Source organism: Vulpes lagopus, chromosome 6, assembly GCF_018345385.1.
Source record: "Vulpes lagopus strain Blue_001 chromosome 6, ASM1834538v1, whole genome shotgun sequence".
Taxonomy (NCBI): Eukaryota; Metazoa; Chordata; class Mammalia; order Carnivora; family Canidae; genus Vulpes; species Vulpes lagopus.
Genome location: NC_054829.1, coordinates 11,421,875 through 11,448,297, shown reverse-complemented (window position 1 = coordinate 11,448,297; position 26,423 = coordinate 11,421,875). Strand labels below are relative to the sequence as shown.

Sequence of the window (26,423 nt, the reverse complement as noted above, 5' to 3'; positions counted from 1 at the left end):
CCAACACGAAAGCTCTACCACATAAGCCTCAATCTAGCAAGGCAAGTATCCTTCACACAGAGTTTCTAACCAGAGGTTTAGTGTCTTACTCAGGTTACCAGTCAAGAATCACAAGGTAATTGAGAAAAATACCTAACATTATAAGACATCAAAATAAATAAGAAAAAAGGGAAATCAGAAGAAAGAGTGGTAACTCAAGGTAAAAGAAAAATAAAACATTATAGAAAGTATAATTCATATCCATAAAGAAATATATTTTAACCATAAAACAGAAATGGGGTATAATTAAAAAGGAATAAATTGATGAGGCATTGGTTGGCTCAGTTGGTACAGCATATGACTCTTGATCTCAGGGTTGTGAGTTTGAGCCCCAAGTTGGGATAGAGATTACTTAAAAATAAAAATCTTAACAAAAGAAAAAGAAGGGGCACCTGGGTGGCTCAGTCAGTTAGGCAACCAACTCCTGATCTCAGCTCAGGACTTGATATCAGAGTCATGAGTTGGGACCTGTGCTGGGTGTGGAACCTACTTTAAAAAAAAAAAAAGAATAAATTAAAAAGTAAGTGCTTAGAAATTTTTAAAATCTGGGGGGGGGGTGTCTTTTTAAAATCTGGATGATAAAGTAAAAGAAATAGGCCAAAAATAAAAGTAAAAAATTGAAAGAAATGAACAATAGGAAAGAAAAGTAAGAATGTGATAGAATAATCTTGGAAACCTAACATCTAATAGAATTCTAGAAAGTGTGAATAAAAGAGCCAAGAAGAAGAAATTATCAAATCTATAATTCAAAAAATACTCCCAGAAGTGAGCTTTAAGGGGTACACTCAGTGCTTAGCATAACAAATAAAAAAATATAGTACCCACATGTAAATGTGAAATTTTATTTTGGTGTAAGTGTGAAATTCTAAAACTCCAAACTAGGGATAAAGAGAAAATCCTAAAACCTGACTGAAATTAAAAAAAAAAAAAATCATTTACAAAGCACTGGGAATCAGAATGCATCAAACTTCTCATCAGAATCCTTAGAAACTAGAAGATAATGAGACATGCCTCAAATTTTTGAGTAACAATTCAATCTAGAATTCTGTACCAATCCAATGTATCACAACAAATTAGAACATAATGAAGACATTTTCAGATTTGAAAAATCTTTAGGAAAAAGAAACCCACAGGATCCAGAAAACAGGAATAAGTGCATCATTCCCAAAACGATAGTGAAGTAAAATTCCATTATGCAGTCCCAGAGAAAGCAACAAATCCTAATGGAAAAGGACAGAAATTTCCAGAAGGAATGTCATCAAAAAAAAAAAAAAAAAAAGAAATAAAACTTATGGGTTATCTCATCTACAGAAAATCATATTGAGAAGTATTTTACAGAGTTGTTAAAACCATGTGGCAACACTCAGAGACTCAAAGAAAATTAAATAAATTAAAAGATTGGGATAATTTAACGCCATGAAAAAAATTTTTTATATAATGAAGGAAACAAAAACATAAAACACTTAGCTCAGCAATGAATATTTACTTAACCATATATTATGGGTTGAATATGAATTTAACCAAAATTGTAATGTCACTCCACTATCATAGATGGGCAAAGAAACGAAGGTCTAAATTTGAGGATTCAGAGCTTTTAAATGTCATTTATGGTTGGTAAACTGTAGTAGAAGAGAGTAGAAACTGGGAATAGAATGTCAGGAGGGTCAGGATTTTGTTTTGGTATAAGCCTTGTAGTGTTATTTGACAAAGTATCTACATGGATTATTTTGTTGAGTACTCTTTATGGCAGACACCACACGTTGGCCAAGCCAACAACACAAGTCTCCACCACCTCTTTCCTTGTCTAGAGAGGTCCGGAAGCTAAATACTCAATTTCACAGCTTCCCTTGCAGAAGGATGGCCATATGATATCATGAGGCCCAAAACAAAACATACAGAAAAGTCTATTGAGCGGACAAATTCAACTAGCTTTTGTTAAGCAGAGTTGAAGGGTCCCAACCAAACGCATAAAATCAGAAAGATTTCGTTACTGATCCAGTAACAGTCAGAAACCCAAAAGAAAAAAAGCGACCTAGGAAAGCTGTGATTTATAATTTTTAAAAATAACTTTGATGTTGGTTTTACAATAACACATGCCAGTATCAAAAGCTTATCTTTACTACTGATAGGGTATCAATGTTCACACTTATCTGGAAGTTCAGCAAATCTAACACCCAGAGTTCAAATATAAGCCCCCAACTGAGAAAGATGGGCCTCCGAGATTTGAGGAAATTGGCTCATCACAGCACATTCGCTTCACAGAAGACAACATTAATCCTTAGAGCCTCACCCAGATAATTTTATCTAAAATCAGACGGCAGAGAAGCAGCAAGGAAAACACGGCAAGCATCAAGAATGGAAACAAGAGGGGTGCCTGGGTGGCTCAGTCAGTTGAGCATCTGCCTTAGGCTCCGGTCATGATCCTGGGGTCCTGGAATGGAGCCCTGCATCCTTAGCAGGGAGTCTGCTTCTCCCTCTCTCTTGACTGCTCCTCTTGCTTATACTCTCTCTCTCTCTGTCAAATAAATACATAAATAAAACCTAAAAAAAAAAAAAAAAAAAAAAAGAAAAAGAAACTGGTGATCCCTGGGTGGTTCAGCGGTTTAACGCCTGCCTTCGGCCCAGGGCATGATCCTGGAGTCCTGGGATTGAGTACGAGTACCACATCAGGCTCCCTGCATAAAGCCTGCTTCTCCCTCTGCCTGTATCTCTGCCTCTTTCTCTCTCTCTCTCTGTCTCTCATGAATAAATAAATAAAATTTTAAAAAAATAAAAATAATTTTTTTAATTTTTAAAAAAGAATAGAAATAAGAAATAAAGGAAGAAAAAAAGAAATACTATAAAAAGTAAACAGAGTAGCTCTAAAAGGCACAGCAGTCTAGGGCCACTGAGTATGGGAGCAACACATCTTCAGCACTGCTATCAAAACACAGCACAATACATGTTTTTCATAGAAATTTTTTAAAAAGAAAAGGTTAAATTATATCAAGAATACTCTGTAAGAAAGTTAGGAATATCTGTTTCACGTGTAGGATTTAGTGATTCATCACTTTTATACAATACCCCGTACTCATCAGAACTAATATCACACTGTATGTTAACAATCTGGAATTTAAATAAAAATTTGGAAGAAAAAAAGTTAAAGTTTAGGGATACAAGACATGTAACCACAAGACATGCAGCATAAAGAACTATTTTTACGGGGATCCCTGGGTGGCTCAGTGGTTTAGCGCCTGCCTTTGGCCTGGGGTGTGATCCTGGAGTCCCAGGATCAAGTGCCACATCAGGCTCCCTGAGTGGGGCCTGCTTCTCCCTCTGCCTGTGTCTCTCATGAGTGAATAAATGAATTTTTTTTTTTTAAAAAAGAACTATTTTTATACAAAGACAATCCAACAGAAAACCCAGTTTTTAAGGGAGCAAGTGACAAGAACCAACAATTTCACAAAACAGGAAAACCAAATGGTCAATAAACCTATTAAACCTATCAATTTCAGGGAGTTGCTAACTCAAAGAGAGACTGCTTTACTTCCATCAAATCAATAAAAATTAAAAATCCAATAATAGGGATGCCTGGATGGCTCAGTGGTTGAGTGTCTGCCTTCAACTCAGGGAGCATTCCAGGGATCCAGGATAGAATCCCGCATGGGTGTCCTTGCAGGGAGCCTGCTTCTCTCACTACCTGTGTCTCTGCCTCTCCCTCTCTCTGTGTCTCTCATGAATAAATAAATAAAATCAGAAAGAAAGAAAGAAAGAAAGAAAGAAAGAAAGAAAGAAAGAAAGAAAGAAAGAAAGAAAGAAAGAAAGAAAAGAAAAGAAAAGAAAAGAAAAGAAAAGAAAAGAAAGAAAAGAAAAGAAAGAAGGAAGGAAGGAAGGAAAGAAAGAAAGGAAGAAAGAAGAAAGAGAAAAGAGAAGGGAAGGGAAGGGAAGGGAAGGGAAGGAAAGGAAAGGAAAGGAAAGGAAAGGAAAGGAAAGGAAAGGAAAGAAAGGAAAGGAAACCCAATAATATCAAGAGTTGGCAAATAAACTAAAATCAATTCCTGTGTCAAACTGGTAGCGATGCGAACTGGTACCATTAATTTCAAAAGTAATTTGGTACTAAAGTTGAAGGTGTGCATACCTCCAACTCAGTGATTCCATTCATAAGCAAATACCATAAACTTTTGCACATATGAATGTGAAGACATATACAATAGTCAACATTACTTCATGGTAGCAAAAAATTAAAAACCTAAATGTCCATCAACAGGACAACAGATAAATAAGTCATTTATATAACCATTCAGCAGTGAAAATAAACTGTTATAAAATGTCCATACAACAACTCTCACTTATAATGTTAGCAAAGAAGGATGTGGATGATATAGGTAATAAGGACATGCCTATGGGTAATTAACATGTGTATATAACATAACATCATTCATTTATGTAAAGGGAAAGACATGTAAAACATCATTATGTACTGTAATTTATGGACATATACCTAATGCTATAGAAATAGAGAAGCATAACTAGGATGACCAAAACTAAATTCAGGATAGTGGTTACTTCTGGAAAGGTAGACAAAGAGAATAGGATCAAGGAGAAGTACAGAGGCCTCCACTGAATTAAAAATGCTTTGTTTCCTGAAAAACTGACATGAGCTCAACATCACAAAATACTGAGATTAGATAATACTAATTGGTAGGTTTATGAGTATTCACTCATTATAGCCTCAGAAAAGATCCATGCTTTTAAAAGTGACCTCTTAAAAAACCAAACCAAAACAAAAAAAGTAATGAGAACTGACAAATTTCTAAAGATACAAAGCAGCTTTTCTTCCTTGGCTTGCCACCCTCACTCTTTACCACCACAGACCTTGCACCACCCCCAACTTGAAAATAAACAAATGAATAAATCAAGGTATGTTCTTCTCAGGCAGGGTGAGAAATGAGTCATGGAAAAAACATTAGGTCTAGAGCTGTTTCTAGAGTCCAAATATCTGTATTCATACCCAGTTTTGCCACTTGCAATGTGTGTAAACTCAAGCAAAGAAACCCCTTAACCTTAGTCTCATCTTCTGCACCACAAAGACAGTGACAGCAGCTTACTGCACAGGGCACTTGATGAGTTAATGAGAATACATAGGCTAAAGCATCTGCCTGAATTATACTACTAATAACAGCAAACACAACTGGTTAGTAGTATATAGTAAATCTCATGCAGGGCCTCAAAAGAGTGATTTGTTCCCATGTCTGAACGGCTCACAAGGGACCCTGATAAAAATAGTAGGGTCAAAGGTCTTCTTGTCATGTCCACCTGAAATTAAAGTGTTTCCAAAGAAATTACTCCACAATTCTAGCTTCATGTGGCTTACTTGAGATTTCTTTTGAATGGAGCAAAAATAGTCAAAATACAGAATGGTAGAGTTCAAAATTTTTTCTGACAACTAGTAAAACTAAGGAAATGACCTTTCAAAAAAATATTGAAAAGAATGCCTATTACTTATGGCACGCAAATATCAGATGACTATCCCTTCTGTTCGCTTTTCTCTTTTTCCTTATTAATTTCAGACTACAAATCTATTTTCTGAACAAATTCATTTACAGAAACAAATTTCCCTTCTGACCTGTACATCACTAAATCAATGCAACACAATGTTGACTAATGCTTGCTATTTTTAACAATATCTTTCTGCAAGGAATTCTGAAGTCTTGTTTCTCATCCCATGAACTACAATAAAGTTTTATGTATCTCTTGATTAATCTTCCAAAATTTTGTCTAATTTTTGTGTCTAATAATCATGGCCCACAAAACCCAATGGAGTACTGTGACAAATGGATTAAGTGGATTCCTTAGTCTGAAATTGCCATCTTAAAAAAAAAATGTTTATATTATGCTGAGTTGGGTAGAAAAAAAAAGTCTATCAATAAGAATGCTTAATAATTATTATGTATGGGCAGCTCTGGTGGCTCGGCAGTTTGGCACCACCTTCAGCCCAGGGCATGATCCTGGAGACCCGGGATCGAGTCCCACATCGGGCTCCCTGCCTGGAGCCTGCCCAGCCCTCTGCCTGTGTCTCTGCCTCTCTCTCTGTGTCTCTCATGAATAAATAAATAAAATCTTTAAAAAAATTATTATTAAAAAAAAATTATTATTATGTAAAGGGCCGAATTTTCACATATCCAGTTTCCTTAAATTCTTTATTGTGAAATTCTTTATTCCAAAACCAGTTAATAGAAAAAGCACAGGCCAGACACAGGCAAGGTGCTACAAAGTAGCAGTAACTGACCACAAGATGGGACTCTGGTACACCTATGCCCAAAGTTAATCAGGCAATTGATCATTGTACATTTAAGAACCCAAGTTTGTCTTTTTCATAAGTATGGAACTTTAGCCATGGAGCACATAAAACAGTCTTATATAGAAAATGGTAGGAAGACATTTATACATTAAAATGTTCCATTAAAAACATTAATTTTGTCAAACTTTTTCACAGATAAGTGTTTGAAAAAAGAACAAACCATGAATCATTTCAGATTCTTGAGTTTTAACTAGCAAACAATATTAGGTGTAAGAAAAGACAGAGGAAAGTCACTGCAATTTTTTTGACTTCATCAATTAGCATTATAAGCTCTAAGGGAGAAAGTGGTACTTTTGTTATCTTCAACTTTGGTAGTAATATAATACAAAGCTGATCATTATTCAAATTTTCTACTTAAATGGTACATTCAAATTTTAAAACTGAAGATCAATATGATTTTTAAATATTCATATTATTCACAGCTGATAAGGTTGGCATTCATCAACTGATTGTTTCTATTCTGCCTTTAGTAAATTAATCTATTTAGTAAGTACCTACTATGGTAACACAACAAAGAAATGTGGTTTGTTGTTTAGAGACATTCACAATTTGATGGGGGGAGAAGAAACACAAATATAGAATTATAAAGAAATATAAAAAATATAATTATTAGCAGTGAAAGTAGTTAAGAACACAAAGAAGTAGCATATATCTGAGCATGGAAACTGGAAAACTATAGGGGAGACTTCAAAGAAGAAAAGAATGTAAAGTCTGAGCTGAATGTTTCAAAGTACAGAGAAATTTTGGGTTAGAGGGATATTATAAAGGCTTCCTGATTTCAAATCTTTCTATTCACCCTCAAAAAAAAAAAAAAAGAAAAGAAAAGAAAAGAAAAAAAAAACTACCATAAAACCAACAAAGAGAGGAAATAAAGCCACATACGACCCATGCCTTCGGCAGGATTAAGGAATAACGCAACCTTCAAATGACCCGTAATAGAAAAACAGACCAAATTCCCACAGAGCTCCCACCACTCCCACAGCCAAGTCTGCAGATTTGGTGACAGGGAGGGACACCTAAGAGACATTGAGAAGAATGGAGGAGCACTGAGGACTTAGGCAAAGCAAGAAAAAAAATCATGCCCAGAAAGTGTCCAAAATAAAAGCCGAAAGACTACACACAGACTGGTACTTTAAAACACTAACTAGGGAAGCAGCTCAAGGGTCAGCCCGACTGGACAGAAATGGCAACCTTTGAGAAGCACAGCTTCTGTGGAAAATCAGATCGAAGGAGATGTATCCAGGGGAATATGGAAATTAAGAGAAAGAAGGGAATAAGAAAAGAATAAAGGATGCCACAGAAATGAAAGAAAAACAAGACATGTCCCTAACACCGCCTTCCTCCCCACACCCCGCAACACCAGAAAAGAAAGTGCATAGAGAAGGGTGCTATAGAACTCTTCAATAGGGGATGACCAGATACACAAAAAAGCAGGTCATAGACACAGAAAAACTACTGTGAAAATCAGAAAATGCTGATAAAAACATTTTAGCTGATAAATCCCTCTCTCTCCTTCTGAAAAGCCACAAAGCTGAAGATGGTAGCACAACATTCCAAATTTAATTTAAAATCTTCAAACAAGCATTTGTGATATGAAAAAAAATCCTGAAACAGAAATACAAAAACTAAGAACAGAAATGAGCAAACAAACAACCGAAAAAAGAAAAGCAACAAGAGTTGAACTCAGAAAAGAAATAGAAAAAGTACACTTTTTCCAAATAGGCTGTGAGGGGTACATCTCCCCACAATAAGCCTCAGGAAAAGGAAAGAAATGAGGGAAAGGAATGAGCATGTTCACGTTACAACTTGCAGACCAGTGAACTATGAACCGCCCCTGAGGACAGGCAGGTAGGATCAGATCACAAAGGACTTCGAAAGACAAGCTAAGATCTACTGATTTCATCTCTAAAGCTGGGGAGGCAGTAAAATCAAGGAAGAAGAGCATGTGTTCTGGCTTCAGATGAACTCAATCTCTACCAGTTACTAAGATTGTGCTAAGCAACATTTCTACCACTAAGCCTCTTATTTGTAATCTGTGGTTGAATGGATGGATGGATGGATGGATGGGTAAACGGAGACACATGCACACACACACGTACACACAGAAATAACAATTGTACTTGTCTGAACCTGAATTCTTCCCAAGGAAAGTATCACAAAAGGACTTGTATAGAGACAATTTAATTGGCAGGAGAAGGCGAGGACCATGGAGGGTGAAACTGGAAAGGAACATGAGCCAATACGAGGATACCTTACTCAGATGCTCATTGCTGTGGGCACCTGGAGCCCAATCTTGCCAGACTCTCTGAAAATTATTAGAAAGCTGTTTGAATTGTCTGTGCAAAGACAAGGAGAGCATTTCTCCATTGGCTCCTGCTCTAGTTAAGGGTTGCCCCAAGAAGAACATTAACTTGTAGGTGCTTCCAAGCTGAACAAGCCTCTGAGCCCTCCTCCTTCTATCTCCCGCTCGGTGGTCCTGGAGAAGCCCTGGAGCAGAAAGGAAAAGATGGGCAGTAAGCATACTTGAGACAAGCCACTGTTGGGCCCACATGAAAGAGTTAAAGATTATGTGAGGCCGTGCTTCAGAGGCAACCCCATAGACTACAGCTCAGATTCCCTCCCATCTAGGTCACTGAATACATGTGTATCAAATCACCCCATTGTACACTTTAAACTTACACAATGTTATATGCCAATTATATCTCAAATGAAGCTAGAAAAAAATTAATTGGTCACAGAGTCTTTCAAGGAGGAGCTAGCATCACTACTACATAATGGTGACAGGGAGGAGCTTATCTTGAACCCAAGGAATTCACTAGGGTGTTTGTTGTCGCTTCGTGCCTAATAATGCTGAAGAGGCATGTGAAGTAACCACAGTCCAAGGGCAAGGCAACTGAAGGCTCAGATCCCTCACAGATGAAGGTCTTAATCAAGTTAATATCCTGGTCTGTTGTCCATCTTTGATGGCCCCATGATCTGTTAGCCACTGCCACAGATGTCTGTGGGTCAGAGCACCCTGAAGGCCACTCCAGCCCATCATGATAATTACATCCACCTTGCCCCTGATAAGTACCATCATCTGGCCTCTCTGATTCCAGAATCCTATCATTTCTATGGACACTTGGGAATCCAGTTCCATGGAAGCATCTCCTATCAACCCCAGCCTGTTTCCCCTCACCAAGGCATTCTGCGTTACCTTGTTAAGTGTTTTCTTTGGATCTGCCTAAGGAACATGATCAGATAGTATGTTCTCTAGTCTCATACAATAAATCATTTTTAATATTCTTTCTTCTCTATGACTTCTGACCCTGAAAGTCTGCCAAAGCCGTTCTTGCATATTTATCTAATTTGCTGTAGGTCATATTCATGTCCAAGCTTCAAGAAACTATCCCCACAGTATATTAGGATGAGGTTACTAGGATATTAAATCCTGAGTTATGAATAGTGCTCCCACGTAGTAAGATCTCCCCCATGCAGCCTCATTATCTGATCACTCCTGGCCCCACATCTTCAAGATCCACTCCCCAACATACTCCTCCTGGTACATATTATCTAGGTCCTAGGAATATTTGAGTATTTCCTCTCAGAACAAGAATATCCCTGATTAGATTATGCTAGGACTGCCTCTAGTTGTTCTAGAGGCAACAGTTGTAGAGGGCAGGACAAGCACCAGATCTTTGCATGGTCTCCAAACAAGGAAATGCTGTCTGTGCTGTTCTAACAAGGCCTTGGCCTATCCAGAGGATCAGAGAAACTCAGGAGTCCAATATTGTCAGGCTCATCCACCCAGAACATCCACTCAGATGTTCCCACCAGAGAGCTCTTTCCATATGAGGGTGTTGACTCTGGCCCTAAACACCTGTTGAGGGTATACAGCAGAAGCAGAACTACTATGAACAACATAGAATAAGGGACTTATGTAGAGGTTTGATTCGACACAGGCATGAGAGTTAAACCATCTATATGATATTGCTGCTTCTGCAACTGGGGCTCAGTCTGAAGAGAGCAGGGTGGGCAAATGGGAAGGAAAGGTGGACATGAAGTGGGAAAGAGCAAGGATAAACTGCAATCTCAAGGACAAGCTATGAAGACAAATAAGAATCTCTTAGTACCTTCGTGCCTCCAACTTTGATGAGACAGGTAACCTAGGGAAAGGCTGCACATCCTGACCAAGGATTCTAAGAAGTTGGTGGAGGTGATCTAACAGGAGCTAAAAGAGCTGCAGGCCTGGTTAAAGCTGCTTGCCAACAATATGACACAGCAGATTGGCAATGACGTGTGGGAGCTGCAACAGTGCCTAGTACCAACCTTCACATGTAAAAGAAATACGGCTGCTGCCTCACTTCTGCCTTTGAATCTTGCTCAAAATATCTCTTGTGGCCAGTGTTAACCCAGAACCCTGAGAGGAGTTCTGGGAAACGTAATTCTCAGTTTAGCTCAGTTGACACAGGACAAACCCACCAAAGAAGATACACGGCTCTTCCACACTCAAGATTAAATTCCAGGCCTGCTTCTTTAGTATCATCTGTCCTATTGTTGCAGGCAATAACAATCTTTTCAAATGCTGCCACAGAGGATCTTTTCACAGTATACCCTGCACTGACAGCTGGCTGGCCTACATCTGTCATGCTCTTGTTTTCAAAGTTTCCAAAGGTAAAATGGCTCAGTCAACTTCAGAGTCCTTTTATAATTACCACTGTCCCCAAACCACTCAAGTCACAGAGCTATGGCATCACCCAATTCTATGCTTCCATTCATTGCCAATTCCAATGCCTTGCAGGTGAGTGTCTTGGTAATGGTTCTGTCACACATGACAGGGGTTACCACCAGCAATGATGTCCCTGCTGTAATCTCATCAGTGAGTGACCCACTCCAATACCCCATATGAAGTATGCTTCCTAGAGCCACTTGAGGTACTATCTTAGCTGGGCCTCATGTGCATGTGATTTATCTGGAAGGGAGTTCCAGTGAGGAGTGAGGAAGAACTCAGGAGAGTGAAAGAGGGAAGAAGGAAAAGCCAGTGTATTGACAAAGATGCATTATCAATTCAATCTAATTGGGACCTTTTGAGGAATGTACAGAATGGCCCTCAGAACCTTCCACTCCCAGTTCAATACAGAGAAGCATTTACTATCAGCTTCCATCCCCCTTTAGCTGAAGGTTGCCCCCGTGGGACATTCACTCTGTACACTTCTGGGATATGCACTTGTGCCTGCTGAGCCAGCAACCACTAGGATCCTAAACCTTAGAGCAGGAATCGAAGTCCTGGGGCAGAAAGTGAAAAATGTGCAGCACACATATTTGAAACCAGACACCATCAAACTGGAATGAGTTGAAGCCCACACAGAATTGTTTGTCCCAGCTGCACTCTACAGTGAGGCAGGCAGGAGAGAAGCTTGTGCACTGAAGGTGTCAGAGACAATACTAACCACACGGGTGTGTTATGAGAATTCAGTGAGACACAAAATGCTTGGCAGATCTAACATACAAAGCTCAATAAACGATAGTTACCACCATTATGTTAGACGCTGATCTAAGACTGCAGTAGTGGCAACGGTGAGCAAGAAACAGATGAAGGACGTATTTCAGAGTTATCAACTGACACCACAGAAAGGGCAAATGGGTGGGTAGGGAGAATGCGAGGCAGGGGAGGCAGTCCCGGATGTTTCTAGCTAGGGTCCTGGCAGGATGGAGAATGACAGTGCTGCTAAATAAAAAATGAGAAGCTGGAGGAAGAAGCATTACTCACCTTGAGAGTGGAAGGTACCTGTGGCTACCCACATGTTTTATGCTCAGCAGGCAGTTGGAAGTAACTGATCAGAAGCTCAATGAAGAGAGCTAAGCTGAAAACAGACTTGGACAGTAGTTCAAGCCATGATGATGTCTGATTTCCCAGGAAGGGCATGTGGATTTAGAAGAAAAGAGGGCTGACGATGGATTACAAACATTTACGAGCCATGCAGAGGGATGGAGGCCAGGCAAAAAGGGAGATGGGGCAGCCAGTGAAGAAGAACCAGGAAGAAGGGCACGGCGTCCCTGGGCAAAGGGAAGGCAGGACCAACACTTGAGCACTGACGGCTCTGAAAGAGGTTAAGGAAAACAGAGACGTTTCCACTGGATCAGTAAAATGGGGAGACCTCAGGGACTTTAGAGGGAACCGTTATGCTGGAGAGATTGAGATGGAGTCTGATATGACTGCACATCAAAGAGTGAACGGGAGATAAAGAAGTAGAAACAGCTGTATAAACTCCTCTCAATAATTGGTGTAAAGGAGAATGATAGCAAAAACTAGAGGGCCACCAAAGATTTTTTTTTTAACAAGACGATTCAAATGTATTCGTGGGAAGGAGAGTTTGAGGATGAAGGAAAGGCAGGAAAAAAAATGGAGTAAGCTCTCTGAGGAAGTGAAGATTGCAAAAGGAGGTGTGAGAGCACAATCTGACTCAATCTTCTTTATTTAATATGCTTGGATTTATTTTTAATACACCAACTAGGAAATGTGTATTTAGCATCTAATTTGCTGAGACCAGCCTAATAAAGTTATAAAATAACTTTTCTTATGAAATCCTGCCTTTTCTTCCTCAACATTACAAAAACATAAGCTTCTTGGATTAATTTTAGTTTCAGTCAAAAGGTGACAATTGTATGCAGTGAGAAACAAATCTTCCTCTGCTATTTTAGTTCTTTTTTTCTTTTTGTCAGGGGGGAAATAAATTACTTCTAAAACAATTTATCAGAGAAGCTCTAAAGGGGGTGTCCGGCATAGTATTGACAGCACACACATAACTGTGGATTCTAAAATCTTTAACCCCTGTCTGCAGGGTCCAATTAGCCTAACTCCAGGGAATGTATTTGGGCTGGAAAATAAGCTAAATAGCTAGCACATCAGGTTCCTTTTAACTGCCAGGTGGTAAGCTATTCTGAAGCTGTTTAGATTTGTGGTTGGGCCTCAAACCATGTCTCTGGACAGCATTCTACTGGAGGCAGAACAAAGTTATATTTAATATCTGTGTACTTTAAAACAATGCTTCCCACTTTTCTCTTATTGCTGGGGTCACTTACCTTGAAGACTCACTGTACTTTTAGTGTACAAAACAGCAATATTTACTTACCCAACTGATTTTGGATTACATGATTGGGCCAATGTGAAAACTGAGTCAACAGGAAAACAAATGCTTGTGAAGCAGTAACAAACAGCCTTTTTTTCCAATACGTGTACCAAATAAATTTAACTTAGAAGAACTGAACTAAATATAAAACACTTCAAAAAGAAGAAAAAGAACATTATGCTTACTAAGAATTTTGGCATGATCCAGAGAACATGTTCAGAGAACTGACCTCTGTGAAAGCACAGAAGCATTTCAATGGCTCTGCCTGAAAACCTCTTCTCTGTAAGCTGTTCTACAACATTCTGTAAACTTTCATCTTATAGCATGTACATTGTGTCAACTTTTTTGTTTTTCTATATATAAGAATTTTTAAAAGACCAGAATAACAATTTTTTTGGAACAATTAAGTTATTTTTCTCTTCTTGAAAAAAGAATTGCCTTTGCTTCACAATTCAGAGACGAAAAAAAAAATATATGAGTTCAAAACTCCCGTATCTTCCTGCCACCAAATCTACAAATGCACCTGTATCCTCTCCCTCTTCCCTTTTATTATACTAGAAGCCGTGGCATTCTCTTATCAGAGGCCAATCTCTGCCCCCACTTCATGTCCCCCCTCCTTTCAGAGACCTTCCTGCCGTCAGCTATCCCCTCTTGCTGGTGTAGTTTCACTCTCTTTCACTGTAGCTGATTCAGACTAGTGGTATCTAGCATGTTCTAGCACTACTCATCTTAAAACAAAAAAATACCCATCTCGAATCCCCCATTTCTTTCTAGCTAAATCTGTCTTTAATCTCCTCCAGAACCAAGTCTCTCAAAGTTATTTCCCTTGCACCCGTTCCTCATCCTGTTCCATTCTGGCTTATCCCACCAGCTCGCCACCAGTTGCTCTAGATAAGGTGGTTAGTCAACCAGTTGGATCTGACACACACCCTAGAAACTTTCTCCTGGGCTTCCACAAGCCATGGCACTCCCAGGTTCTCTCCTGGTTTTTCCTGTGGGTGTTTCCCCTTGGTGTCCCTTCACAGCAAATCCTTCTCTACATATCCTCTACTACATTTTAGAATTTTTCAGGGCTCAGTTCTGAGTCCTTTTCCTCCCTTCATTCTACAATCTCTCCCAAGATGATCTCACCTCCACCTGGGCTCTCAATGTCTGCCAAATGCCAATGATGCTAGGATCATTACCTGCAGCACAGACATCTTTTCCAAGCTTCAGACCCATACCCCACTAATGAATTAAAGCACAGTGGTTCAGATGGGCCTTGGACCAGACTGCCTGTGTTTCAAAACTAGTTCTTCTCCTTACTTCCTGGTGATCCTGAAAAAGTCATAGAACCTCTCTAAGACTCAGATCCCATCTATAAAACTGGAGTAATAATTCTCACTTCATAAGGTTGTTGCCTGCATTAAATGAGTTGATGAAAACACCTAGGTAGGTGGCACATGGCATACTTCCATCATCCCTGAGTACTGTTCCCATATACGTTCATTAGGATATGTTGAAGACATCTCAAACTTGCTTTGATCCACGTAAAACTGGATCCTATCTTTTCTACCCACCTTATATGCATCATCCGTGGTTCACCATCTGTGAGTTCTAAGATGAGCCCCTCCATGGTCCTTCACATGATCTCCTTCTCCTTGAGTAAATGAATATGATATCACTCTTGTGGTTTTTGTACATTAACTAAGGTCCCAAATCATCAGCCTAATGATAAGATTATCTGGGTGGGTCTGACCCAATCACACAGGCCTCGAGAAGAAGATCTAGAAGTCAGAGTGTCCAAGCATGGAAGCGCCTGAATCTTCGTTGCTTAAAGATCGAAGGGCCAAATGAGAAAGAATGCAGATGGCTGCTACAAGCTGACAGAGGCCCTCGGCTGCCAGCCAGCGAGGAAACTGGGACCTCAGGCCAACAGCTACAGGAACTAAAATCTGCCAACTACAAGAATGAGCTTGGAAGTGGATATTTACCCAGAGCCTCCAGACAAGAATAGTATGACTACCGCCTTGATTTCAGCCATGCTGGGAGGACTTTCAACCACCAAACTATGAGCTAATAAATGGATGCTATTACAACCCCTGAATTTGTGGTGCTTTGTTCTGCAGCAAAAGAAAGTTAACACACCATCTGAACAAAGAGCATCTTCAAACACACATTTGTTCCAGCTGGAAAACCCTCATTAATACCACCCTAAGTCCAGCCGATTCCATCTTCTAAATACACCTCAAACATATTCATTCTTAGTCTGTTACCTAACTCCAAACCATATGTTCCATCTGAACTTCTGCAACAGCTCCTAACTGGTTTCCCCTCACAGAGACCTCCTGCCTATTCTCATAGCAGTGGGAGCCATTTACTACCTTACCTTGCAAAACTACTCTTGGAAAAATCCCTCACTGCCTCACACTGTCCTCAGGATAATACCTGAACACCTTATCATAGCCTTCAAACCCCTGAACAAAGTGGCCCTGGCTACTTTTTCAGCCTCACCTCCTGTGACTCACCTGCTTGGATATGATGCTGGAGCCACAGAAGCCTGCCTTCCAGTAACCCTGGTGCGCCAAGCCATCTCCCACATTAGGACCATCTGTGTCACTTTTCCCCACTCACCACCTGGTGATAGTTGGGGCCTCAGCTTCAATGTTATTACTTCATAGAAGCCTCCCCTCACCCCTAACATGATGCCAGGCCACCCAGTTAGACTCTCTCACAGAGCCCTGTATTTCTTCACAGGGTTTTCCACAATTGCAAACATATAGTTGGTGGTACGATAATGTATTTAAGGTCTTTCTCTTAGATATAGTTCAGTGAAGAGGGGGAGCTATACCAAATTTGCTCCTTGCTACAACTTGACATCTGGCACAGTGCCAGACACACAGTAGGAATTCAACAATCCTTAATGGATGAATAAAACTGTGGCTGTTTTGCCCAACTCATACATGGCAAAATTAGGTCAAGGTTATGAGTTTAATTTGTGTGTGCACCATTAGATTTGTCTTAATCTAGCCATAATTATGATGCTTCCTTACAAAACAGATGATGTTAATATAAAAGACAAACCTGGGCAAGTTCATGGGAATGTGTCACTGCAAACCTGCTAGGATTCAGTATTCACACCCTCTTAAGGCCACAACATATTTAGATATAAGGTGCAACATTATCCTCACTGCATATTTTCAATAGTTTTTCCTTTAGGAAAAACATATAATTCCACTCCAGCATTGATGTGGTAGGAGGACAGAGTGCTTCAGTTGACTGAATTTTCCAGCAAATGAAGGGATATTCCACTAATGTAGAAAACTGCCTGAAAACTGCCTGGTACAAAGACAGCCCTGTGTATGCTCTCCACCCTGCTGCCAATGGAATTCATTTTTAAAAGTATGCCTCTATCTTATTGATTTCTCATTATTTCTCCATTTTATCATTTTAAAAAAACAAACGTGCTATTAGTTAATCAAAGACCTCACTTTTTTTTTCTTTTAGGAGAAATATAAAAATAGCAAGAACACCATATGACAAAGATTTTATTGAAGAAGCAAAACACTGAATAGAAAGTCAAATATCTTCCCATATTGTCCATGTTATTTATGCTTTGTATATATGTGTTTTTATATAACTCTTTTTAATTCCTCTCCCAGTCCAGAAAAGGTTCAAGGCAAGTTATTCAGATTAACTAAAGCATAAGAATGAATAAAGAAAAAGAAGAAAGATTAGAGACATAAAATGATATAAGAAAGAGGCTCCAGGGGCAACCCCGGTGGCGCAGCGGTTTAGCGCTTCCTGCAGCCCAGGGCGTGATCCTGGAAACCCTGGATCGAGTCCCACGTCAGGCTCTCTGCATGGAGCCTGCTTCTCCCTCTGCCTGTATCTCTGCCTCTCTCTCTCTCTCTCTCTGTGTCTCTATGAATAAATAAATAAATAAATTAAAATCTTTAAAAAAAAAAAAAAGAAAGAAAAAGAAAGAGGCTCCAGATGCATGCCAGACCACAATTTTATGTGGTACAGGCTTGAGCTGTGAAGCTTTCTAGTACCAATTTGATAAAAGAGGGACCCACTTCACAGCATTCCTATGGAAACAAAACAGCTGGTCAAAAGCAGCTCAACTAGGGCTGGTACTAAGATCAGAAAGGAATGTCTTCTTGGGGATTCCTTAGAGAGGACACCATTCTACTTCTACTAAGAACACTTGTTACCAGTTTCTACTAAAATAGTTGCTTAAATAACTGACTGCTTCACATTGTTATCATACCCAGTTACCCAGGGCCTGGGGCAAAATTATCTCTTGGCTTATCTAATCTTAAACACAATTTATTAATTTCCTATTATTGCTGAAAAAAATCAACATAAACTACATGGTTTATTAACAACCCACATTTGTCTTCTTGCAGCTCTGGAAATCAGAAGTCTGAAACTGGATCTTACAGTGCTAAAATCAAGGAGACAACAGAGCTGCATTCTTTGCAGACACTAGAGAGAAATAATCTAAGTGTCAGCTTCTAGAAGCTGCCTGCGCTCCTTGGCTCATGGCCCCCTTCCATCAGTGGCATCACTCCAGGCTCTGTTTCCACTGCCACGTCCCCTTCTCTTCTTCTACTTCTATCCTCACATCCCCCTCTCTGACTCTGACCCTCCTGTCTCCCTCTTATAAGGACCCTGGGATTACATGGGGTCCGTCTGGATAATCTTATCTCAAGACCCTTAACTTAATCACACCTGCAAGGTCTCTTTGCCATGCAAGGAAACATACTCACAGGTTTCAGGTTAGGACATGGACATCTTGAGGGGTGTAGGTATCTCTTTTCAGCCTACCACATAAGACTCCAATCCACCATTTATCTATTCCCAGCCACCTAAATTGTAAGGATGGGATCAGCAAACAGTAATGCAAGGCCAAACCTACATAGTAACATTAAAGCTACCAATAGGAAACTTAATTTAAGAAGTTTTAATTCGAGTTAATCACAGAATTCTTTTAAGTAGCAAGTTCACCTTCTATATCCCAAGTAATCTGATATACAAAAATCTTATTTACACAATTTTGTCAGGAACGCACTGGTTATAAAAAGAAGCCATACCTACACAAAAACTTGAGTGTGAAATAAAGTAACTGCAATATCAAGTACTGTACTAAAAATTGGGAACTTTACCTCCCTATTCTCTTTGCAATCACAGAAGAGAATGCCTACAGAATATTTAAAAAAAAAAAAAAAAGTGAGATAGCCAGCTCACTCAGCACTTTATAGGAAGGTATAAAGTCCAGACACCTAACGATTTTTGGAGGAACAGCTGTAGCTGAACCTAAAGGGACATTACTAGGGACAAACGTAATGAGGGCGAGATTCTATTTTAGACCCTATTCATCCTCCCTGACAAACCAGAGGAATGTAGGAGTGCTCACACCTTTGAGGTGCATAAAGAGATCTGTAAATCATCCTGGGAACGCAAAGGAAATAACTGTGACAACCCCTCCCTCCCACTGCATTCTGGGACTGACATCTCTCAACAGTGTTTAATTGTGAAGTTTCAGTCAACACATGATGTTATTATGTTAGATTTTCCCCTAGAGGAGTTTTCACCAAGCATCAGCTTCTTTTTCACAGGAAGAATTCAATCCTGCCCACCAAAACACTTATGTCTCCAGGAAGCTGAGGTTTCAAGATTCTTTCTTGCTTTGGAGTAGAGATTAATGTTGGGTCTGATATGACAGGAGACTTGCCACCTGAGAAGATTTTTCTCCCCAGCAGACTGCAAATACAAAAGATACTTGAATCCTTTTTAAGGACTAAGAACTGAGATTAATCCCAGGAATGCAAGATTGGCTTAACATCTCCAAATTAATTAACATAATACACCACATCAATAAAACAAAAAACAAACACATGATCATGCAAAATCAGCATGTGACAAAACCTAATGGCTTTTCATGATAAAAGACACTCAAACAGACTAGGAAAAGAAGAGAAATTCCTCAACTTTATACAGAGCATCTATAAAAAACCCACAGCTAATCTCATACTTGATGGTAAAAGACTAAATCCTCCCCCCTAAGATCAGGAACAAGGCAAAGATGTGCGTACTCTCACCAATTCTATTGAACATTGTATTAAGGGTTCTAGCCAGGCAAGGAAACAAAAAAATATAAGACACGCCCATTGAAAAGGAAGAAACGGAACTATTTTTATTTGCAGATGACATGATCTTATTAGTAGAAAATCCTAAGATATCCACTAAAAAGAAACTATTGGAACTAATAACCTAGTTCAGCAAGGCTGCAGCATACAAGACCAATATACGGAAATAAATTATATCTCTATCTACTTACAATGAATAATCCAGAAAAAAATAATTCCCTCTACAATAACATTAAAAAAGACAAAATATTTAGGAATAAAGTTAACAAAAGAAATACAAACCTATACTTTGAAAACTACAAAATGTTGGGTGCCTGAGTGGCTCAGTCGGTTAAACAACTGCCTTTGGCTCATGATCCTGGGGTCTTGGGAAGGAGGCTACTGGCCCATATCTGAGCCCCCTGCTCAGCAGGGAGTCTGCTTCTCCCTCTGCCCCTCCCGCTGCATGTGCGCAGGTGCTCCCTCTCTCAAATAAATAAATAAAATCTTTAAAAAAAAAAAACTGCAAATGTTTTTTTTAAAAAATGAAAGAAGATCGAAATAAATGGAAAAACATTCCACGTTGCTGGAACACAAGACTTAATATGCTAACATGGCAATGCTCCCAAAACTGACCTACAGGTTCAACAGGATCCTTACCAGAATGCCAGCTGGCTTCTTTGCAGAAACTGACAAGCTAATCCTAAAATTCCTATGGTAATTCAAGGGACCCAGAATCTCCAAAAACATTTGGAAAAAAGAAAAAAACAAAATTGGAGGACTCGCACTTCTGAATTTTAAAACTTACCAAAAAGTCACATTAGCCAACACAGTGTGGTACTGGTATAAGGATAGAGTCTAGAAATAAACCCATATATCTATGGTCAAGATTTTCAACAAGGGTGCCAAGTCAATAATATGGGGAAAGAATAATCTTTTGACAAATGGATCAAAAATCTAAATGAAACAGCTAAGACCACTCTCTGAAGAAAACAGGCATAAGTCTTTTTTTTTTTTAAGATTTTATTTATTTATTCATGAGAGACATAGAGGGAGAGGCAGAGACACAGGCAGAGGGAAGCAGGTTCCTTGAGGGTAGCCCGATGCGGTACTTGATCCCAGGACCCCGAGACCAAACCCTGAGGAAGGAAGACAGATGCTCAACCACTGAGCCACCCAGGTGCCCCAGGCATTAAGTCTTCTTAACGTTGGGTTAGTCAATGATTTCTTAGATACAACACCAAAAGCACAAGAAATGAAAGAAAAGAGATAAATTGGACTACATCAAAATTAAAGACTTTTGTGTGCCTAGAAGGATACCATCAAAAGAAAAACAAAAAGACAACCTACTCAGCAGAAGAAAATATTTGCAAGTCACATATCTGGTAAGAGATTTATATCTAGAATACATAAAGATTTACATTTCAGTAATAAAAAGACAAATTAACCAGTTAAAAAATGGGCAAAGGATCTAACACACAAATGGCTAATAAGCACATGAAAAAATGCTTAACATCATTAGTCATTAGGAGAACACAAATCAAAACCACAATGAGATACCACCTCACACTCACTAGAATGGCTACAAGCAAAAAGATAATGAGTATTAACAAGGATGTAGAGAAACTGGAGCTCTGTACATTGCTACTGGGAGTCTAAAATGGCACAGCCACTTTGGAAAACTTAGAAAGTTAAGCGCAGACTTACCATGTGATCCAGTAATCTTACTCTTGGAATGTACCCAAGAGAAATAAAAACAGATCCGCACAAGACACCTGTACACAAATGTACATAGCAGCATTATTCACAATAGCCAAAAGGTGAAAACAACCCAAATGTCAGTCAACTAAATGAACAGATAAACAAAACGTGGCATATCCATACAACAGAACAGTATCTGTCAATTAAAAAAATGAAGTGCAGATACAAGCTACAACATGGATGAACCTTGAAAACACTATGTTCCGTGAAAGAAGCCAGTTATAATAGGCTACATATTTTTTAAATAAATAAATAAATAAATAATAAAACACTATATATTGTAAAATTCTATTATATGAAACGTCCCTGGGCAAACGTACAGATAGAAAGTAGAATGAGCAGTTGCCTAGGGCTAGGGATGGGCGGTGAAAATGTTGGAGTGGCTGATATAAATGGGCAAGACATTTCTTTTTAGGATGATGGAAATGTTCTAAAATTAGATTGTGGTGATGGTTGTATAACTCTATAAATATACTAAAATTCACTAAATTGTACAACTGAAACAAGTGGAATTTATGGTATGTAAATTAGATCTCAAAAAGGTGGCTTAATAAACATTGTCGCATCCACTGTGCTCTTTCTCTCCAATCACTTGTTCTGAGGGAGCCAGCTGTCATGTCATGAGGACAGTCAAGCAGCTGTATAGAGAGGTCCTCATGGCAAGGCAATGAAGCATCCTGTGAACAACATGAAAGTAAGCTGTCTTAGGAGGGGAGTCTCCAGCCCCAGACAAGTAAATCTTCAGAATACTGCAGTTCTGGCCAATATCTTGACTACAGCCTCATGAGAGATCCTGAGTCAGAGCCATCAAGCTAAGCAACTCCTGAATTTCTGACCTACAGAAATCAAGCTGCTTTAAGCCACTAAATTTTGGGGTAATTTGTTACAGAGCAAGAGATAGTTAATACCCCTTCCTTGATCCTCTCTTCAGGGCAGGCTCTCTCTTCTGATGAAGTACATCTAAGGAAATGTCTTCCCAGCAACCCTTTCTCTCCTAAGAGTTTGTTTCACCTCCATCCACATGTTCACTATAGCAGCTGTCACATTAGTTAAATCATGATCCCATTCTCTGCCCTTAATTGAATGATCTGAAAGTAGGCATCTGACCAAAGCCAAGTCGGTAAGGTCCTGCCCTGAAATTGCTATATTTGAAGTTGCAAAAAAGGCAGTATCTCTCCAATACTTCAAGCTATAGGATGTAAAACTCGGTGTCTGTCAGCAGCTATATTCTTTCCCACGTGGGAAAAGGTAGACAGCAATTAGAAGAGGATGAAGCCCATCACACAGAAAAAAGCAAAGGTTCAAGATGGGGGGAGTACAGACAACATACATCTCTGGTTCCAGGGATTCCTGAAGCAACCCTACGCTTGCAATGGGAAGAATGCATCTGTCCTGTGACCCCACTATCTAAAACAACACTCAGTACATAGGGGGTGATGAAATATTTATGAAATAAATGAATGGGTGATAATCCAATATCCTTCCAATACCTCTCTTTTTTTTCCCCTGTTGTTCAACAGAGAGATTTGATTATTTGAAACCTAAAAGTCCTAACCATTTTTTTTTTACTACCTTTACACTCTATATCTATTACTAGACTTAAGGCAATATATCCTAATTACTGGCTTACATGGCCTCCTCCCCTACCATCAGAAGGCAAGACATTTTTGGTATCATCAGTACCACTTAGCCTAGAAAACAGAAAGTGTCAAGAAATGTAGGTTTAACTAATTTAATCAATCCTTTACTCTTCATTCTTCAGCTTTTATAATTAATGCTACAAATGTATCAACCACCTAACATCTACAAAATACTGGGAAATACAATAAATCATAGCTTGTTGCTTGGTCCTGCATTTTCACCTATTCAATGAACTCGTCCAACAAATATCTGAGTACCTACCATATTCCAGGGGCTGAAAATGGACAAAGCACACAGTGTCTGCCCTCAAGAACTCTACAGTCTAGCATAGACATGTACTTCGATTGTCACAGTACTGTGTGTGTTAGATGTTATTGAAGATACACACATAGGCAGTAGTAGGGATCATGGGGAGTTTACTTTGTACTTCAGAAGGCAAGATATACACAGAGAAAGATGACAGCCAGCAATGTGACTCAGGCTAAACAACAAATGAGTGATTTGTTTTCTAAGTTACACTGGATTAATTGTACACTTTAAGAAAAGGTACCATGCTGGAGTGATTTTCAGATTTTACATGCAACCAACATCTCTGTGCCTCACATGTGCCAAGCAAACTGTTCTTCCAGCAGGGTACCATTCAATTCTCACATCTTGTAGTGAGAAAAGTGAGTCTGAAAGAGTGAAGTGACTTGCTCAAGTCTACACAGCAAGTAAGTGGCAGAGCTAGGATTCAGAATTAAGTCTTCCAATTCCATATGAATGCTACTCAATCTACACAACTGGAACACTTCCCATGCGACTTTCATTGCCTTTTCATTCACCCAAGAGCATACAATACAATGCTGAGCACAAATGCACAACCACCAACTGCTGACTTGATATGGCTATAATGCCTGTCCACATTTTGAGAAGCAAAGGACCATATCAGATCAAATTACTTTGGTGCCTATTATAGCATCATGTGCTGACAAGAGTGCAGTTGGCCAAAGATGAGCAAATCTTTCAATTTATATTTTAACAGTATTTTTGACCACTATACCCGGTCAGTTGTTCCAATGTTCAGCAATAAATCAAAATGACAGTTCACTTCCTTTGACAGTTAACAGTACTAATGAATTCAGTATAATCTCACCACCAGAAAAATTTCTAAAATGCAAACTTGAAGGTGATGATTCACATGGTTAGCAGGGTAAGAGAAGTAAAGCAGTACTCATTGCTTTCTACAAAACTAGCATTGTTTGCAAAACCCAGACACTGAGCGGTTGGTTGACTACTAATAACAAGTAGGTTGCTCTTTGGTCATTTAGCAAAAAGCTGTTTGTTGCACCATGGTCAGTGGCTGAGGAGCGTATGACTTCAAGTAGCTTTTGTGATACAGCAAAACTCTACATATATAAATCAGTGAATTGTTACATAAGATTTTTTAAGAAGAAATTCAAAATCTCCACATCAGAGGGCAACTGATGCTGAGCCTCGCACCAGTCAAATATTAATACTGAATACACGTTAACTCAAAAAATGACTTAATGGCCCTTTGAAAACGTTGTCTATTAAAATGAGAGAGGAAAAACCAAACCAACCAAACCCCCACAGGTTATGTTAGGAACTCAAGATTATGGGGCAACTAGCTCGAGATACATAAGAAATTCACCACGACCAAAAAAAAAAAAAAAAACCACGAAAAAAAATGTTTTAAAATGTTGAAACAAGTAAACATGCATTTGACATCCCCCTTAAATTAAGTCACCACACTGGCACTCAGTGGGATGCTGACTAGCAATCTCATCAGAAATAAAAACTAAAAAAGAACAGGTGACAGATCTAACTTTACAATCTGTTCAAAATGGTAACAAGGTGTACTTGGCGTGTACATGAGATCTGCGGCATAAGCTCTGTGTCTATATAACAAAAAAAAAAAAAAGTATCTCTCTATGCCAAACAAGCTGAATCATAAACCTTCATAAATGCTCACAAGAATATTTAATAGTGACAACAAACTCTTTCCACATATGAAGACGCATCGTCCAGACATGAAAAAGTATCTCTAAACACCAGACGGGGCTGCGCCAATCGCGACCCAAACTGTACACAACCAGTCCACATAAACATTTTGCAACATGAACAACTCCGACCCACACGATGAATAAAGTGATCTAACAGGTAGAGAGCTCGGGACGACGCTTAGTGATGGGACACGTTAGGACACCGGCACGTGAGCGCCTAAGCGGGCTGCTTCAGTCGCTTCTACTTAGAGCTTTAGATCCACGGAGCCTTCTTCTCTGAAAGAATTCAAAGCCAAGTGTAGCGTTTCAGGATAATTGCAGATGAAAGCGCGCAGACCCCGGAGCCCGCGATCCAGCTCGCGGATCTAACCCGGGTCTCTAACCCGACAGGTGAAGAGCCCCGCGGGGTCAGCTGGTCCAGGACGCCGGGACCTCAGGGCGCGGTTCCGCACGCCCCCGCCGGGACCTCCCCCGGGGCAGCCGCAGAGGAGGGCAGGACCCGCACCTCTGGCCCCCGGACAGGATGCAGCGACGCATCTGTCACCTGTGCGGCAAGGGGGCGCGACGGCATCCTCGGAGACGAGCGCCCACAGGCAGCCGCCCGCCGCTCCGCCCGCCCGGCGCGCATCCCCGGGCTCCGCCAAACTTTCGGTCCGCGCCCCTCCTGCGCCCACCCCGAGGGGACCCCCGGGCGCCCGCCCCGCCCGCGAGGCCCCGCCCCGGCCCGCCCCCTCCCCAGCCCCCGCGCCCCCGGCCCGCGCCGCCACCCGCCTGCCCTCGGGGCGCGCCCCCGCGCCGGGCCCGGCCGCCAGAGGGCGGGGTCGCTCACCCGTCCGCAGCTCGTGCTTGACAGTGAGGAGCTGCTCTCCCCCGGCGCCGCCGTCCCCGCTGCTCCCCGCGCCGCCGCCGCCGCCGCCGCCCTCCTCCATCTTCTCCCTTCCCCGAGCCCGCGGGGTCCTACGCGGGGACCCGGGTGACAGCGGCCGCCCGGCCCCCTCCGAGCTCCCGCTGCAGCCCCAGGAGCCGCGGTGCGGCGGCTCCAGAACTCGGACGCAGCGACGAGCCGCTTTCCCGCTCTGGCCGCGCGGCTTGCTCCTCCGCCTCCTCCCCCTTCGGCGGGCACCGCTAGTACCGCGCAACCAAACCGCCCCCTGCTCCGCCGCCTCCTCCTTCGGGCCGCTCCGCCCACAGGCAGCAAGTTCGAGGAGCCATTCTAGCCGCCGCCGCTCATTGGGCACGGGGCGCGCGCACCCGGCAACGCCGGCTCCCATTGGGCGGCCCTGTCTGACGTCACGGGTGCCGCCCCGCCCCGCTGCTCGAGTTGTTGTTGCTTGGCGGGGAGGCAGGAGAGGGAGGAACGCTGCGCCTCCGATTGGTGAGGCCTGAGGCTCTGCCCCGCCCCCTCCCGCCGGTG

The 26,423-nt window shown here is 40.8% G+C and overlaps 1 protein-coding gene across 1 annotated transcript in view; it reads right to left on the bottom strand.

Annotated features, from left to right (window-relative positions):
- RPS6KA5 (ribosomal protein S6 kinase A5) overlaps window positions 1-26,172 on the bottom strand; it is a 173,170-nt gene extending 146,998 nt beyond the window's left edge. Inside the window, exon 1 of the mRNA XM_041759147.1 lies at window positions 25,839-26,172. Coding sequence (XP_041615081.1) covers window positions 25,839-25,938 — 100 coding nt within the window. The 5' untranslated portion in view covers window positions 25,939-26,172. The remainder of the gene's footprint in view (window positions 1-25,838) is intronic.
- Window positions 26,173-26,423: the final 251 nt, after the last annotated feature.